Source organism: Moschus berezovskii, chromosome 10, assembly GCF_049115385.1.
Source record: "Moschus berezovskii isolate FMDL1 chromosome 10, NW_MosBer_1.0, whole genome shotgun sequence".
NCBI classification, from domain to species: domain Eukaryota; kingdom Metazoa; phylum Chordata; class Mammalia; order Artiodactyla; family Moschidae; genus Moschus; species Moschus berezovskii.
Window position 1 is genome coordinate 110498266 of NC_142469.1, and position 19392 is coordinate 110517657.

Below are 19392 nucleotides of genomic sequence, written 5' to 3' on the forward strand. Positions count from 1 at the left end.
GAATAAGGGACATGACAATGACCACACCTCTGCTGCATCTATTATTTCCAACTATAAGATACCGAGATTAATGATGAAAGCAAACACTCAATGAACCTAACTTGGATATCAAATTCCTCATGCAATCCTCTCTAGAGTCTTACAAAAAATTATAATTATTGTCCCAATTCTACAGGCAAGGAAACCAGAGTCGGAAGTGGGTGCTCTTCCCACATCTTGCAGCTGCAGGAGCTGAAACCAGGCTGGACAGCAGAGCTGCCTCACTCTAGCATCTGAGCTCCTCGCCAACACACCGTGCAGGTCTTCTGGAGCCTTCACCTCCTTCTGCACGTTCCAGATCGTGTGTCAGCTTTCATGGATCGTCTGTCACCCTAACTGGAGGTTGTGTACACATGTGTGAGCATGTGTGTGAACATGCGTTTACATCTGTGTGTGCATCTGTATGCACACATACATGTGTGTGCATGTGTGTGCATTTGTATGTGTATGTGTATACATGTGTGTACGTCTGTGTGCATCCGTGTATACGTGTGTGCATGTGTGTATGTGTGGGTGCATGTGTGTGTACCTGTGTGCAAGTGTGTGCACCTGGGTGCATGTGTGTATGTCTTTGTGCACTTATGTACACATGGGTGTGCGTGTGTGCATGTGTGTGTATGTCTGGGTGCACATGTGTACATCTTGGTGCATATATGTGTGTGTCTGGGTGTCTGCATCTGTGTGCACGTGTGTGCATGTGTACATCTGTGTGAACATGTATGTATGTCTGGGTGCATGTGTGTGTGCATCTGGGTCCACATGTGTGTACATGTGTGTACACATACGTATGTGTGCACGCGTGTGTGCACAGGTGTACATCTGGGTGTATGTGTGTATGTGTGGGTGCATGTGTGTGTGTGTGCATCTGGGTGCGTGTGTGTGCATGTCTGTATATTCTGTGTGCTCATGTGCATGCATGTCTGTATGCACATCTGTGTGAATGTATGTGCATGTGTGTGTCCAGTTGGGTGCATGTGTATGAGTGCACCTGTGTGTACATCTGGGTGCCCATCTGTGTACATCTGGATGCATTTGTATGCATGTGTATGCATGTTTGTGCACATCTGGGTGCACATGTGTGCATGCATGTGTATGCCTGGGTGTGCATGTGTGTGTACATCTGGGTGCATTGTATGTTTGTGTATGTGCATGTGTGTATGTCTGGGTGTGTGCCAAACATTTGGTGCTCAATTGTTCAGATGGTACAGTTGCCTTGGAAACTTCCAACAAAATTAAACCTACACCAGCCTTCTGACCCAGCAATCTCACGGCTCTGTACACACCCAAAAGAAATGAAAACAGATGTCCATAACTGCTCTTAGCAACTTTCTTAAGAAAAGTTAACCATACAACTACTTTATGACCTGTCTATAAATGTCAATAAAATTATAATTTTTTGAGGGATATACACCACGTCCCCTACATATGAATGAGTTCCAAGACTTTATTCATAAGTTCAATTTGTTCATAAGTCAAACAGTCAGCCAAGGTACCCAAATAACATAATCAGCTATACAGTACTGTACTGTAATAGGTTTATAATACTTTTCACACAAATAATACACAAAAACAAATACAAATAAAGAAAATATTTTTAATCTTATAGTATAGTACCTGAAAAAGTACAGCAGTACCAGCTACATTGCCTCTGCTTTCACACTTGCTTCTAGACATTCTGGACTTGAAATAAAGATCATAGACTACTGTATTTTATAGAGTACACGCAAGCACAGCCACTCGTAGAAGAGGCAGGCACATGATCGTGTGCACCTGACATGTGAACCAGTTTGTGTGACTGGACATGCCAATGCACATTCTCATCTTTGAAAGTTCACAACTTGAAGGTTTGTATATTAGGCATTTGCTGTATTGCACAGTACTACACATATGCTGTGCACGCGCGCGCGCACACACACACACACCTCTAGATTCCAGGCTCTGGAGGAAGGGAGAAGCAGATTTCTGATCACCATGGACATCTCCATGATGCAGCTTAAAAGACTGAAACCACTAGATCCAAACTGAAGTGAGACTGTGGCTTCGGGCAGCAGGTGTTCAAGGGAAACCAGTCACTGTATGTAAGTTTCTAAGTTTAAGACAGCCAGGTCTTCAGGTGACGCCAAGCAGCTGCCACACTCAGGAAGCAGGAAGAGGCTGGCATCAGAGACTGACGTATATTCAACTTGTGATGCATGAACAGCTCAAATCATGGTTGAATTTACAACAGAAGACTCGAGAAGAGTCGTCAGAGAGCAACTAGACAAGTGTCTAAAGAGAAGCAACCAGAGCAAAAGATTTCAAGGGATAAGAAAAGGGCGGGGAAAGGAGGGCTGGGGGTAACGGGGCTGATGTTAGAAGGAGTCTTGGTGTGCTGTGCGACGGACACAAGTACAAAGGTGAGTTAAGTGCAAGCTTACGGCTTACGTTAGTATTTCTAAGGCCCAGAGAGCTCACCTGTGGGCTCATGGAAAACAGATCGAGAAAGAGACAGAAAGTTCTCTGGCATAACAGTGCCTGGAAGGTCAAGAGTCGATGTGCCCAGAGAGCTGCAGCAGCAGCCAGCAGAGAAAGAGAGCCTCTGCGTGCTCCCTGCTCTGACGGACCACGGACAAGCGCGAGCGCAGACACACGGCTGGAGGGCTGACAGGCAAAGGGCAGCTCGAGAACTCGCAGGCAGGGCTCAAGGCTTGAGTTCCTGCTTTAGTCAGCTTCTGTCACAGAATTATCTCATGTTAAAAGTCCTTCCTTAGACTCCTCATTTTTACCTAAATCCAAATGGGAACTAACACTGGCTTGTGTCTGCCTGGAATCTCAAAATGCACGTAAGATGACACTGTGGTATATTCACTGTGAAACAATTCTAAGCAAGAGTCACCTAAGAAACAGGTTTCTGTGTTCCACATGAAGACGGGATCAAACGAAACATATCTTTTAGGACTTTCCTGTGGATAATAATCCACCTGCCAACACAGGGTTCAATCCCTGGGTGGGAGGATTCCGCAGGCCACCCGTGCACCACAGCTACCACAGGCTGTGCGCCCAGAGCCTGTGCTCTGCAACGAGAAGCCACTGCCATGAGAAGCCTGTGCAGCAGAATGAAGAGCGGCCCCCACTCACCGCAACCAGAGGAAGCCCACATGCACCAAAAAAATAAACGAAAAAGAAAGGAAAAAAAAAATTTGATAAATAAATGAAACGTATCTTTTCACCCAGAAGGTTCTTGAGTCAATGAAAACAACAGTTCGCAGCTCCCAATATCAGAAATATTTTATTAGATACGTACTTATCACGAGCACAGTGGCAACGACCGGTCCAAAAGGACAAAGTGTACTTTATGTAAAGAGTGGAAAAGTAACAAGGAATTCTGAAACTGACTCAATTTTATTACAATCCATGGCAAGAACAAAATGTTTTAATTAGAGGTAATAACAGCTGTTGATTCATGAAGCAACTTCTTCCCATTAAAGAGAAATAAGTGTTAGCTAAAATGTGCTAAGAAAATAAAAGAAACTGAGATAAAACCTGTATAGAATAAGTGCTACTCTGAAACTGAATCAATCCCTGGGAAGAGGGGTGAGGAAAAACGAAGCAACATTTTTCAGGCAAAAGATGAGGATGTGGCAGAAACCACAGGAGTGCTGGAATAACACGGCTCAAAAATACTTTCACAAGAAGTGTAAGGGACTGAACGTACTACTGAAGAAGACCAGCGTTTTGCAAACGGACTAGACCAGCTCATGACAGCTGTTTTGTAACTCTGCTGAACCGTGTCCGTGAAGATGAAGTGCCTTTCATTTTTTCATCTCACAGGACTCTAACATGTGTCCTTCATTTTCCCTTTCCCCGAATTAACCCCACAGAAGAAAAAAAGAATTGAAAACAGAAGTGAATTCTGTATTTCTGAAGCTTCATAATCATTATATGGTCCATGGGGGAATCAACTGTCAAACTATGGACACTTACTTTTCTTTTCAAAATATTTCCAAAATTGATATTTCTCAGAACTGTGCACATTTCTTCAGATCACTGAATTTTTATTTTAAAAAAAAATCTTTTCTCAGAAGACCAAAATAGTCAAGGTTTAATACAGAGCCCTATTTAAAATCTCACTGAGGCAGAAACGCCGCCTGTGTCCAGAAAGAAGTGGACAGTCTGTTAGAAAATGCTGGTGATGCTGCTGTGGGCTCTCGCATCAGGGCCTGAGGCAGACACACAACCTCCTTCTTCTCTCATGGAGCCCCACCAAGCCTGGACAACAAGAACTGTGACAGACAAAGCAACAAGCTCCCCTCACAGAGACAGAGTACGTGGATCACTGGAAGGCCCTGACCGCGTGTCTAACCGTCGGTGTCGCCCACCCAAGGGAGAAGCAGCCCCATTGGTCTGGAAGCAAATCCTGATCAACCTGGTTTCCAATAACTGCTTGGTCTTTCAGCATCTGTGGACCTGTGTTCAAATATGCAACTAATTATCTGCAAGTGTCCATTAGTTCACGCCTTCATTTTGATTTCTCTGAAAAGGTGATCCTACAATGAAAGAGCGGGACCGTGGCTTTGGTGGGATCCCCAGGAAGTCATCATGGTACAGTCACAGCTTTCTGCACAGTAAGATTCAAGTGACATTTCTGAACCACAACCACACACACGCACTGGCTCCTCTTCCCTATGGTAGACACCGCCGCACAGCTGCTGCAGATGGAAACCGCGATCAGAGGACCGGCGATTCCCTTCGGTACAGAGAAAAACAGCACACAGACGCAGGCGCCCTGAAGCCGAGCGCCCCCTTCAGGGCCCGGCCCGGCCCTTGAGGAGGTCATGAAGGCGCTCCTGCAAAGGTGAAGTCAAGCTCGTCCACGCCAAGGACTGTTCCCAATGCCCATGTGGGGCCTTGCATTTGGAAATTTTTCAAATACGTGCAAAAGTACAGAGAATTATACAAGGAGCGACACACATACACGGCCCAAATACATTATCAAGACTTGCTATACTTGCTCCAAGTATCATATCTGTTTTTCCTTTTCTTTCTAGTTTTTGGGGTTAAAAGCTATGAAGCATTTTGAAGCAAACTGCAAACATGAGTCCTGTGTGTTTTGTGAGGATTTAAAGACACGGGCATTTTATACCTAACTGTACTGCCATTTTTCCATCTAAAATAATAATAATTCACCGATATTTACTACCCAGTAAATATCAATACCTTCCCCAAGGATTCTCAAATGTCTTTCAACAATTATGAGGGGTCAATCGGGACCAGTCGAGATCTGTCCACGGCTCTCATGTGTCCCTACTTTGGAGCAATCCTTCCCCAGCCATGTTCTTGCTGAAGGAACTGGCCCAGTGTCCTGCAGGGTGCTCTGTGTCTAAGATCTGTCTGTCTGCTTCTTTGGGTGCCTTTTCAGCTTGTTCCATTTCCTGTGTGTTTTATCTCAAGCCAGAAGTTACCTACAAAGACTTGGTCAGCTCCGGGCTCCCCTGTTACCTATCACAGGCCTCCCTCCTGGTGCAGACTAGCGAGACTAGCGAGGCAGACACCTTAAAACAGCATTAGTGACACACACTAGCACCTCACCAGTTCCATACTTAATGAAGCTAATGGAGGACCCTGGGAGAATGTCCCATGAACCTCATTTTTAATCGTACTGATGACATCTGGCATAAGTTCACCTTCTTAACAAGGCTCATGAACGCAGGGCAGTACTGCTGACCCCAGACCTCTGTTTACAGCAGAGTCCAGGCTTGCTCGTCCTGTGTAACTAACCTGTGTGCCGCCTGCCCAGAATCCCCCATTCCCCCACCCCAGCTCCTGGCCCCCCTTTCCACCGTCTGCCTCTATGAGTGTGCTTTAGGTTCCTCATATGGGCAGGATCACACTGTATCTGTCCTTCTATGGCTGGCCTGTCACACGTTGTGTGTGATTGCTATTTAATACCATTACGATGTGGCAGCCTCAGAGTACTGGCCCATAGTCAAGATTCTGTCCTAACAGGCAGCAGTATTAACTGTCTCCCCAAGAATGAGTGAAGAGTCTTCGCCTGAAGACCAGCACACTGCCACAGCAACACATACGTGTCTGTCTTCAGCACCGCAAGCCACAAATCGGCCACAAGGACTAAAAGCAATCCCACACGGGTAGCAGCGGCTTGGATGGCCTTCAAAACGGCGCTCACACCTACAAGGAAGAAAAAACAAAGGATTTCTCGATTTTTAACATAAATCAGGAGGAAGATACTGACTTGTCTTCACAAAAATGAGCAAACTAACAGTGAAACAACACCTTTATTTGTGAGGACTATTAATGATAAACGGTGAGGCAGGTTATTCTGGAGACCCTTTAAAAATAATGAACACGCTTTTAACACCATAAATGCACAAAAACAACAAAACTAACATTAAATAAACTTCTTATATATGAAAAGCATACAAAAGTCACACAGGCTAGAAACAGAGGGTTTACACTTGTTTAGTGAATGAAGATGAAAACAGGGAGTCTGCTACTGCTGTCCTCATGAGTATACATGCGTCACACACACACACACAGACACAGGTGTGAGCAGTTATTCTATCCTGTTAGATGCATTCTACACTCAAGGCTGTCTGCCATAACTATCAGAACACTTTAAGGAATAGAATTATGTGTGTGCATAAATATATGTGTGTGTGTATCACTGCGTGTATACATATTTGTGTACATATACACCTCACTGTTACATGTATGCACCCGTGTGTATATTTACATACATACACACACACATACTTTGTATACATATATATACACACATCTAATTGTAATATGTGTGTATCACTGTGTGTATACATATTTGTGTACATATATGTGTATCTTACTGTTAGATGTATGTAACCCTGGTGCATATTTATATTTATATATACACACACACACACGCTTTGTATACATATATATACACACATCTAACTGTAATACATCGGTATCACTGTGTGTATATTTATATACAAATACAGGTGCATCTCACTGTTACATGTTCATCTCACTGTGTGTGTACACGCTTGCACACATACACATACATCTCACTGTTAGATGTATGTACCCCTGTGTGTATATTTATATATACACACACACACGCTTTGTATACATATATATATATACACACATCTAACTGTAATACATCGGTATCACTGTGTGTATATTTATATACAAATACAGGTGCATCTCACTGTTACATGTTCATCTCACTGTGTGTGTACACGCTTGCACACATACACATACATCTCACTGTTAGATGTATGTACCCCTGTGTGTATATTTATATTTATATATACACACACACACACGCTTTGTATACATATATATATATACACACATCTAACTGTAATACATCGGTATCACTGTGTGTATATTTATATACAAATACAGGTGCATCTCACTGTTACATGTTCATCTCACTGTGTGTGTACATGCTTGCACACATGCACATACATCTCACTGTTAGATGTATGTAACCCTGGTGTATATTTATATTTATATATACACACACACACACGCTTTGTATACATATATATATACACACATCTAACTGTAATATATCGGTATCACTGTGTGTATATTTATATACAAATACAGGTGCATCTCACTGTTACATGTTCATCTCACTGTGTGTGTACACGCTTGCACACATACACATACATCTCACTGTTAGATGTATGTACCCCTGTGTGTATATTTATATATACACACACACACGCTTTGTATACATATATATATATACACACATCTAACTGTAATACATCGGTATCACTGTGTGTATATTTATATACAAATACAGGTGCATCTCACTGTTACATGTTCATCTCACTGTGTGTGTACATGCTTGCACACATACACATACATCTCACTTACACACATGCACACGCTAGTCTAACAGTGAAGTGGTCAATTAACTCCCTGTGCATTTCCAGCAATCAGAGGCCACAAGTCACATGTAGCAGAGGAAAGACCAGTATCTGCTTTTTCATCATTCCAAACTGTGTGACCCTTTCTGTGTATAAATCAGACTTTTCTTAGCGTGAATAGATTCACCACAACCTTGTCATACTTGGAAAAACAAGCTCAAGTGCAGTTTACTGTGAACTTTAACTAAAATACATTCTATGTGTCTGTCCAGCCTCACCCCCAACTGCAACCCGAGAAGCAGGGGAGCCGCACCTCAGGGTCCTCAGGTCCCAGAGCTTTACCCCATCACCAGTGGCCGTGGTCACAAAGAGATTATAAGCCTGGGATTGCTGGGTTGCAAATGATGATCCCTGTAATTATAAGGGGACAATCGAGGCATAGTTTTTACAGGGTGAATTAATAAACATTACACTAATCATATCTAACAACATTGACTCTAAAGAAAGAAATTGACAAATGGCTTTTTTATTTATAAAAATCTTAGAACTGGACTGAAAAAACTTCCTATGAATAATCGCTAATGGAACATTTGGACCTTAAGAACTACCGATGTATGTTTTCTATATATATAATGCCACGGAAAGTTACAGAACTACAAATGGCAAAAGATCAAAAGACTGGTAATAATACACCAAAGTTTTTAAAGTGTAGGTCATAAGCCACATTCAATAAATTTTCTGAAAGATGGTCTTAATAAGGCATTTAAGCTTGAGGTCAGTTATTAGTTTCCTGATGATCAAACCCTGAGACCCCCCTGAGCAGGTGCCCGTGACGCTGACTTGGGTGAAATGTGTCCAGCAGATGCTGACCCTTCCAAGGACCTGCCGCTGGTCTCATCACTGGGCCCTCAGGACCCTCGCTGCTGTCAGAAGAAGTGCTGCCATGATTTTCAGTGTCTAGTGGACTGAAACTGAGCTCCATCTACAGAGCCATCTGGCCCCAAACATTACTTAAATATGACGTAGTTTATAAAAATTTCCATCTTCCTACTATGTCAAGAATATCCAAACAGTAATGTTAAGACAAATCTAATAAAGTATGTCCACAAGCATTTATGCTTAAAATACCAACAAGTGATTCTTCATTTATAAACAGGAAACAAAGGCTTATACAAATTCAATGACTAGAAAAACAAACAAATATGCATTGAGTCTAAACTCTGCACCCACAGCATTCTGAACACTTCACATTTCCTCCTCTTAGCAAACTTGTGAAGTGTCAACTATTTTACTCCCTTTTTCATATGAGAAACCTGACACACAGAGGGGTCCATTCACTGCCACCCAGTTACTAAAATTAACACAGCACAGTGATCCAAAAATTGGAATTGGGTTAAGACAGCTTGATAACTCATAACAGAGAAACAACAGACATTCAACAAACACTTAGAGGTCACCTACTGAATGTTGGGTGCTCTGCAACACCCTGAATGCAAAAAGAAAAAAAACATAGATCTAGTTTAACAGAGAGATGAGTGTACAGTTATAAGAGCTTACAACACTGCTAGTTTCTTGAAATTGAACAGTTAAAAAAGGGGAAAAAAAACAGAAATAATATACAGAGGTCAAACTTTTCAAGGGGAAAAAAGAATTTAGAAAAATATCTGATCAATCCAGTAGAGACTGAAGGAAAAAAATGAAGCCAAGAAAATTCATGATAAATAGAAACTGAAGTGTTCTTTTTAAAGATTGAAGAGAAAAACAAAATAAGATCAACTGATGAGTCATCATAACAATTTCTAACAGAGTAAGCCCAACAAATAAAAGAAAGATTCCTAGTGAATTTCAATAAAAACACTTATCTTTTAATGGTTGAAAGTTAAGGGTGGGGGAAAATAGCATAAGGAGGAAAGATTGATAGTATAAATATTAAGAAAAAATAGAAGCAAGGCAAAGTACACCTTACTAGACTAGAGATCTCTTCAAGAAAAGACAAGACTAGAGATCTCTTCAAGAAAATTAGAGATACCAAGGGAACATATCATGCAAAGATCAGCTCAATAAAGGACAGAAATGGCATGGACCTAACAGAAGCAGAAGATAGTAAGAAGAGGTGGTAAGAATACACAGAAGGTCTATGCAAAAAAGATCTTGATGACCCATATAATCACAATGGTGTGATCACTCACCTAGAGCCAAACATCCTGGAATGCGAAGTCAAGTGGGCCTCAGAAAGCATCACTATGAACAAAGCTAGTGGAGATGATAGAATTCCAGTTGGGCTATTTCAAATCCTGAAAGATGATGCTGTGAAAGTGCTGCACTCAGTATGCCACCATATTTGGAAAACTCAGCAGTGGCCACAGGACTGGAAAAGTTCAGTTTTCATTCCAATCCCAAAGAAAGGCAAGGCCAAAGAATGCTCAAACTACTGTACAATTGCAGTCATCTCACACTAGTAAAGTAATGCTCAAAATTCTCCAAGCCAGGCTTCAACAGTATATGAACCATGAAATTCCAGATATTCAAGCTGGATTTTAAAAAGGCAGAGGAACCAGAGATCAAATTGCCAATGTCCACTGGATCACCGATAAAGCAAGAGAGTTCCAGAAAAACATCTACTTCTGCTTTATTGACTATGCTAAAATCTTTGACTATGTGGATCACAACAAACTGTGGAGAATTTTTAGAGAGATGGGAAAACCAGACCACCTGAGCTGCCTCCTGAGAAATCTGTATGCAGGTCATGGAACAACCGACTGGTTCCAAATCAGGAAAGGAGTATGTCAAGGCTGTATATTGTCACCCTGCTTATTTAACTTATATGCAGAGTACATCATGAGAAACACTGGGCTGGAAGAAGCACAAGCTGGAATGAAGATTGCTGGTGGGAGAAATATTAATAACCTCAGCTATGCAGATGACACCACCCTTATGGTAGAAAGCGAAGAAGAACTAAAGAGCCTCTTGATGAAAGTGAAAGAGGAGAGTGAAAAAGTTGGCTTAAAACTCAACATTAAGAAAACTGAGATCACAGGCAAACAACGGAAACAGTGACAGATTTTATTTTTCTGGGCTCCAAAATCACTGCAGATGATGACTGCAGCCATGAAATTAAAAGACACTTGCTCCTTGGAAGAAAAGTTATGACCAACCTAGACAGCATATTAAAAAGCAGAGACTTTACTTTGCCATCAAAGGTCCATCTAGTCAAAACTATGGTTTTTCCAGTAGTCATGCATGGATGTGAGAGTTGGACTATAAAGGAAGCTGAGCACCAAAGAATTGATGCTTTTGAACTGTGGTGCTGAAGAAGACTCTTGAGAGTCCCTTGGACTGCAAGGAGATACAACCAGTCAATCCTAAAGGAAATAAGTCCTAAATATTCATTGGAAGGACTAATGCTGAAGCTGAAATTCTAATTCTCTGACCACCTGATGCGAAGAGCTAACTCACTGGAAAAAAACCCTGATGCTGGGAAAGATTGAAGGCAGAAGGAGAAGGGGACGACAGAGGATGAGATGGCTGGATGGCATCACCAACTTTAAGGACATGAGTTTGAGTAAGCTTGGAGAGTTGGTGATGGACAGGGAAGCCTGGCACGCTGCAGTCCATGCTGTCTCAAAGAGTCGGACACGACTGAGCAACAGTACACCTAACTAGTAATCGTTTTTGAAAGTGATAAAAACAACTATATCTGAAAACATAAGATACTGTTGTTCAGTCACCCAGTCATATCTGACTCTGCAACCCCATGAATTTCAGCACGCCAGGCCTCCCTGTCCTTCACTATCTCCCAAGGTTTGCCCAAGTTCATGTTCATTGCATCAGTGATGCCATCCAGCCATCTCATCCTTTGACGCCTTCTGCCCTCAATCTTTTCCAGCATCAGGGACTTTTCCAATGAGCCGGCTCCTTGCATCAAATGACCAAAACACTGGAGCTTAAGCTTCAGCATCAGTCCTTCTGTGAATATTCAGGGTTGATCTCCCTTAAGATTGACTGGTTTGATCTCCTTGCAGTACAACGGACTTTCAGGAGTAATCTCCAGCACCACAGTTCAAAGGCATCAATTCTTAGGTGTTCTGCCAAATTTACAGTCCAGCTCTCACAACCATTGTCAGCACAGTAATGTCTCTGCTTTTCAACACGGTCTCTAGGTTTGTCGTCACTTTCCTGCCAAGAAGCAATTGTCTTTTGATCTCATGGCTGCAGTCAGCATCTGCAGTGATTCTGGAGCCCAAGAAGAGGGAATCTGTCACTGCTTCCACCTTTTCTCCTTCTATTTGCCATGCAGTCATGGGACCAAATGCTATGATCTTAGTTTTTTAATATTAATCTTAAGCTGCCTCTTTCACTCTTCTCCTTCACCCTCATCAAAAGGCTGCTTATTTCCTCTTCTCTTTCTGCCATTAGAGCAGTATCATCTGCATATCTGAGGTTGTTGATGCTTCTCCCACCTATCTTGACTGCATTTTTTAACTCATACAGCCCAGCATTTCTCATGATGCGCCCAGCATATAGGTTAAACAAACAGGGTGACACCACCCTTATGGCAGAAAGCAAAGAGGAACTAAAGAGCCTCTTGATAAAGGTGAAAGAGGAGAGTGAAAAAGTTGGCTTAAAACTAAACATTCAGAAAACTAAGATCATGGCATCTCATCCCATCACTTCTTGGCAAGTAGATGAGGAAACAACAGAACAAAAGCTATGACAAACCTAAACAGCCTATTAAAACACAGAGACATAACTTTACTAACAAAGGTCTGTATAGTCAAAACTACGGTTTTTCCAGTAGTCATGTATGGATGTGACAGCTGGACTCTAAAGAAAGCTGAGCGCCGAAGAACCAATGCTTTTGAACTGTGGAGAAGATTCTTGAGAGTCTCTAGGGCTGTAAGGAGGTCAAACCAGTAAATCCTAAAGGAAATCAACCCTGAATGTTCATTGGAAGGACTGATGGTGAAGCTGAAGCTCCAATACTTTGACTACCTGATGCGAAGAACTGACTCATTAGAAAAGACCCTGATGCTGGGAAAGAATGAAGGCAGGCGGAGAAGCGGACAACAGAGGATGAGATGGTTGGATGGCATCACCGCCTCAATGGACCTGAGTTTGAGAAAGTTCCAGGAGATGGTGAAGGACAGGGAGGCCTGGAATGCTGCAGTCCATGGGGTCACAAATAGTTGGATACAACTGAGCGGCCAAACAACAAATTAGTTTATGGATGTGGAAAACTGAAAGCTCATATGTAAATAAAGACTAGACTGAAAAAAATCAGAAAATATTTACTGCTACATCAAAAGGCCATTTGCTAAACTGGCAAATTACACCCAAAGTGGCATTCCGAGAGAAATTTATAGGCCTAAATGCACATGTAAGAAATGCACAAAAATGGGTGAAATTCATGCGCATGATGCACTGAAGATGAGGTGGCTGGGGACACACAGGGCTCGGCGCTGCTACAGGAAGGAGCGCACACGCGCTGCAGAAGGCACTGTGCGCTGAGCACACACTGGGGGAGAGTCACCGGGGAGTCAGCAGGGGCCAGCAAACAGGAACGTTTCCCTGTAGCAAAAAACCAGTGCACTTCTCTAAAAAAGAGAAAAACGTAAGACCTAGAGCTAATGAAGTATCTGTTTTAAAGCAAATTATGTCAATTTGAGTGACTACTATTTCTGAAAATCTAAAGTTCTGGTGTGACAAGATAGTTTCATTAAACTATTTAAAATTTTACATATTTTCTAGCTTTTCAAATCAAATTAGCTGTCTAGTATTATACATTTGCACATTTGGGCTCCCCCGATGACTCAGCGGTAAATAATACACCTGCAATGCAGGAGACCTGGGTTCAATCCCTGGGGTGGAAAGATCCCCTGGATGAGGGAAAGGCTACCCACTCCAGTAGTCTTGCCTGGAGAATCCCATGGACAGAGGAGCCTGGCAGGCTACAGTCCATGGGGTCACAGAAAGGCAGATAGGACTGAAGTGACTTAGCACACGCACTCCAATATTCTCGGCTAGGAAATCCCATGGAAACAGGAGCCTGGCAGGCTACAGTCCATGGGGTTGCAAAGAGTTCGACACGACTGAAGAGGCTGAGCAGGCATGTACACTACAGATTTACATCACAAAAAAATGCAAGAATCTCATTCAGACACAAAAAAGAGTAGTAGCGAATCAGATTTTTTTAATATATAAAGAAAAGACATCTGCTGTGATTCTTAAAGATATCAATAAATCATAAAAAAATATGTACGCACTTTCATTCTAAAAATAAACCATTTAATGATATAAAATAGAATTCAAAAATAAAAACGCAAGGCCTCACTTTTTGTGACTGGAGGTAAAATGAATTAAATTCTGCTTGTGCAACACGAGGCCGCTGCAGGTGATCCTCTGCACAGGTCACAACACGAGCCCGGATGCTAACACAGAGCTCCACCAGCGCCTGCAGCTGCAGCTGCACTTGTCACCAAGCCGAAAGGAAGTCAGAAACAACCTATTTCCTATCTGAGTGGAAATGGGACTTTTGGGCCAACTGTGGCTTCTGCTTCCCCTGAACTTGGACTTGCAGGATGACAGTTCCTGTAGAACTCTGCTGAGTCGGAACACTTTGATGCCAATGCGTAACTGACAGATGTCAGGGAAGTTTAAGAAAGCTATTAAGCCATGGGGTAAACCTCTAACCGTATAGCCTCATCTTTTCATTCCATCATATACCGTTCAGATGTTTATTTTCAGGAAGTAAAACCAGTTCTTTTCCCATCAAACCCCTCATAACTCCCTTTCCAACCTAACACCTCTCATCTGACGACACAGCGCGGGCTGCTGTGACCTGCTTTCCAGGCCCTGCCACGACACTGCGGACAGCTCAAGATGGACCGGCTCCAGGCCCCCAGGGGAGGAAACCTGGGGTGGCCTGGCCTGGGGGCCACAGAGTCCTCTGCTCAACTGAGGCAGGGGGAGAGCAACTGGGACCAACGATCCACAGCACAGGAGCCAGAGGAACCTGCCCCTGGTGACGGGGTACACTGAGGATAGGAACCTGCACGCACCTGCCCCTGGTGACCTGATACATGGAGGACTAGGAACCTGCTCACACCTGCCCCTGGTGATAGCAGGTGAATCCCCTAGTGGAAGTGATCCCTGGTTTTTGCCGCCTGGCGTGGGGCATCCCACAGCAGTTCCGCCGTGCAGTAGAGCGGCGCAGGTCACGCGGATGCCCCACCCCCTCACCCGAGACGGGAGGGTCCACACCCACCCTGAGGACAGCAGGCAGAGACAAACAAGAAGAGCGGCGAGAGGCTGCCTGCAAAGCTCACTCTATCTCAGAAGCAGCAGGGCCCCGAGGAACCGAAGGCCGGACACGGAGTCTTGGTGTGTGTCGGGGGGCCCCAAGGAACCGAACGCTGGACACAGAGTCAGGGGTGTGTGTCGGGGGCCCCGAGGAACCGAAGGCTGGACACGGAGTCGGGGGTGTGTTTCTGGGGGCCCCGAGGAACCGAAGGCCAGACACGGAGTCGGGGGTGTGTGTCAGGGGGATCCCCTGAGGAACCAAAGGCCGGACGCAGAGTTGGGGGTTTGTGTCAGAGGGATCCCCTGAGGAACCAAAGGCCGGACGCAGAGTTGGGGGTTTGTGTCAGAGGGATCCCCTGAGGAACCAAAGGCCAGACGTGGAGTCAGGGATGTGTGTTTTAGCAGCAGGCTGGGTGGTCAGGGCTCCTGGAGGGGCAGGAGTAGACCAGGGCCCAGGCTGAATGGAAGCTGGACTCAAACCTACATCCTCCGGAGGTTTGCATTCTTGGTGTTAATCCCATTCTGGAATTTTATATGCAAGTCAGTCTGGGAACAGAGGAACCTGAGACCCAGGGACTCGTCCAGACTCTCCGGCAGGAGTCAGGTCAACCTGCTTCTCTCTTTCCTGCACCTTCAAAGGCCCCATAAAGTCAACTTCTGTCTGACCACGTGGAAGGATGTGCGACTCCAGCTGCATGCCGTCTGCTCCGACCTTCCAGAACAGCACAAGCATCCTGTTCTCATCGCTGTGGGGGAGGCACTTTTCTCTCACCTTACAGAGCTTAAGTGGGCTTCCCTGGTGGCTCAGATGGTAAAGAATCGCCCGTAATGCAGAAGACCCGGGTTCGATCCCTGGGTTGGGCAGACCCCCTGGAGAACGGAATGGCAACCCACTCCAGTATTCTTGCGTGGAGAATCCCAGGGACAGAGGAGCCTGTTGGGCTACAGTCCATGGGGTCGCAAGAGCCAGACACGACTGAGCGACTCACACACTTTATGGAGCTTCAAGAGTCAGATTTTCATGAGTGCGGGTTACTCACACCCACATCTCCCACCTTCCAGGCCGCAGTTTCTTTGAAAGCAGACATCATTTATGTAATAATTCAGCCTGACTTTCAACTGCAGGAAGCAAAATTCTATACGTTTCTCCTTAACACTCATGGGAACAAAGGAATTGTGCGAAATTAGTTGCATATGAAGATTAAGAGTTTTCTAAGGCAATGTCCACCAGCCCTCATAAATTTATATTTTTAGAAATAGCTTCCATTTAGTGAATTTAGCATATGCTAAGAAATCAATATACATTATATTATTTAATTCTTATAACAGAGAAAAGCATTACATGCAAAAAGTTAAAATATCTTCTTTTATGAAATGGAAACAGAGAGGAAGATATCAGTCAAAATAGCAACATATTACTTTTCAAAGTGAAATAACTTCTCTGAAAATATGACACAATCTGGTTAGCTAAGTTTAAAAGAATTGTCTTTACCACTATTTTAAAGCCAAGGCTTTATCCTTACATCATAAGTAAAAGAGCATCAAAACACCAAGATTATACTTTGCATTTTCAACTTAAACAGTTTTGGGAACCAAACTGAATAAAAGCCTTATACTGATCTCTAACATACCAACTTTCAATCAAGTTTTTATGGCTATATGATAAACTACAGAAAGAAATAAAGATTAGAACATGCAAAAAAGAAAATAGGATTTATAATGGATTTAAAATGGAAAAGATATATGAGTCTATTATCAAATTCACTGAAAAGCCCAGAACTCTACCAGGTCTAATAATCAATCTGGAATGCCATCCTGGCAGATCTTCCTCTGAAATGAGCAGTGTGAGATCACGGTTCGCAGCGCAAACCGCAATCCGGCCGTAAAAGGCACACCCATACCCACAGCCCTCCCAGGGGCCGCGCCAGCAGGGGACGCCATCACGCCGCACGGCCTGCCACCCCCGCGGGTCCGAGGCTGCTATGTCAGCAGTGCCACGGCGTCACTGCGTCCTTCAGAGGGTGCTCCATTCGTCTGCGGGACCTACTGCACAGTGTTTAAAATATTTTTGCTCTGTTTCTTATGCAGTTAAGAGTCTATTCCCAAAAAAAGATGCAAAAAAATAATCTTTTCTTCAATAACTCAGCAAGCTGAAAACATCATACAAACCAGAAAAGCTTCCTCTTAATTGGAAATGTCCTCCTTAATGAACCTCCAATGGGTAAACTGGGGCAAACGTCCAGGTAGGACCCAGTCTGAGCCTCGAGATGCCCATCCAAGACCAGGAGCCCCGGGGAGGAACGGACGCTCACCTCCTCAGCCCCCAGCCGCTGCCCGCCAAAGCCAGGGGCCAGGACTCTGGCCACGGCTGTGTGGACGGTACGTCCAGACGGACCTCCCAGGACTCGGACGCAGGGCCTCAGGCCACTGCCCCTCACATCAGCGGTCTCCCACTGCCCCCAACACAGTCTGAATCTGGGTCCAGCACCCCCACTCCCACTCCCCCAGGACAACACCAAAGTCAGTTCGTGAGAATTCAGCTCCACGGCCCCAGATCTGTGCTATCCTCCCACTTAGCCACTTACAGAACCTCACCGACTATCAGACCACGAACGCCGTCCACACACGCCGTCACATGGAAACTTAAACCTGAATAACATCTTGAAACTGTGGATAAGAGAGTCTTCTGTGAGCAATATAGTAAGACTTCACTTAAAAAAGGAGAATATCCTTGAACCATAATGCATATTTCTGCAGGCATTATAAAGTAAATCCTTAATTTGGAAAGCGATTACAAATCTATCAAAAATCAAAGTTGTAGTCCTGAAAACAAAAGTTCTGTTCACAAGTTTCTTGGTTGTTCTTTTGAGCAACAAAGCATCTTTTGAACTAAACTGTGAGACAACGAGTTCATCAGAACGGCCACCTCCTCAGTCCCTGAGCTTCAACGCCCAGTTGTGTGTCATTGTGAACTCTTCCTCTGTTGAGACAGACCAGCTGCACCCGCCAGAGAGACCCGCTAATCCACAAAGGCTGCTTCACATCCCAGCAGAATCTCCCCAGCACTGGAAACACCCAAAACCACCGCCAAATGGTAAACGAAAATGGGATCATTTTCAATTGAAAGTGGTAAAATCAAACACTGGGACCCCAAAATCATCAAAGACAAAGGTACAAACATCCACATTCGACACAGCATCCAAATGCCTTCTAACATCAAACATCAAGGTTGACAATAGCTTCACGGCCAATAAAAATCACTGTTGCTTTTGGCAGCAAACTGCTATAAGGTTGCATCATAAGTTTGTTAAACACTTAAACGCAAAGTTTACAAAGGCTGTGTGCGGTCAGAAGGTCACTCACTTTATTTTGACAGATCTGGTGGACGGGCCGAGAATGGGCTCCCGTGATGACGGCCACGCTGCAGCCCACGTTGAGGTCGAAAACCTCCAAGGTCCGGTTCCGCCCCGCAGCGAGCACGAGGTCTGGGGCTCGGTTATGGAACTTCTCTCGGCAGAAGGTTGCACGGACAGATGACCAGCTGTGATCTCCTGAGGCTCCACAGGACAGTCCTGACCACAGCCCACTCCCCACCTGATCCCGGGTGCCTGGCCAGAGCTGCTGGGAGGATGGGGAGGACAGGATTTCCATGAGGAAGGCCTAGGTCCACTGAGAGTTTAGCGAGGTTTGAGATGTCAGGAAACACCCAAATCAAGAGGCAGAATGGCCGGCCCACATGTCGGCAGCGAGCTCAAAGACGAGCCTCAGCCAGAGACTAGACAGGGAGGCCGCGGAAATAAGCGGTGCCCCTCCCACCAGGTCAGGCTGCCTGCACGGAGGACAAGCCCTGAATGCAGCACATGGCAAGGACACTTCATCCACATGGACCAGGAGGGACAGTGGCTAGGTTGGCAGCCCAGTGGTTAAGACTCCACGCTTCCACTGCAGGGGTCATGGGTCCAATCCCAGGTCAGGGAACTAAGCTCTCACCTGCCATGTGGTGTAGAAAAAAAAAAAAAGTATATGCGCTAGAAAAGTACAGAACAGAAAAAGTACTAGATCCAATAATAAATCCAATGCTAAAGCCCAAATACTCAGGGATCCTCACTCAAGGACAGAATAATCAGAACAACACATTTCCGCTAAGTGTTTCTGTGTTTTTAGCAAAAGGTTCTAGCATAAAAAAGTT

The 19392-nt window shown here is 44.3% G+C and overlaps 1 protein-coding gene across 4 annotated transcripts in view; it reads right to left on the minus strand.

The window, feature by feature from the left end:
* Nucleotides 1–19392, minus strand: part of WDR27 (WD repeat domain 27) — a 151262-nt gene that overhangs the window by 80115 nt on the left and 51755 nt on the right. For all 4 annotated transcript variants that reach the window (XM_055433681.2, XM_088840913.1, XM_088840914.1 and 1 more), the window contains 3 exons: nt 18567–18688; nt 8218–8315; nt 6105–6207 (listed from right to left, as the gene is read on the minus strand). In XM_055433681.2, coding sequence (XP_055289656.2) covers nt 6105–6207; nt 8218–8315; nt 18567–18688 — 323 coding nt within the window. The remainder of the gene's footprint in view (nt 1–6104; nt 6208–8217; nt 8316–18566; nt 18689–19392) is intronic.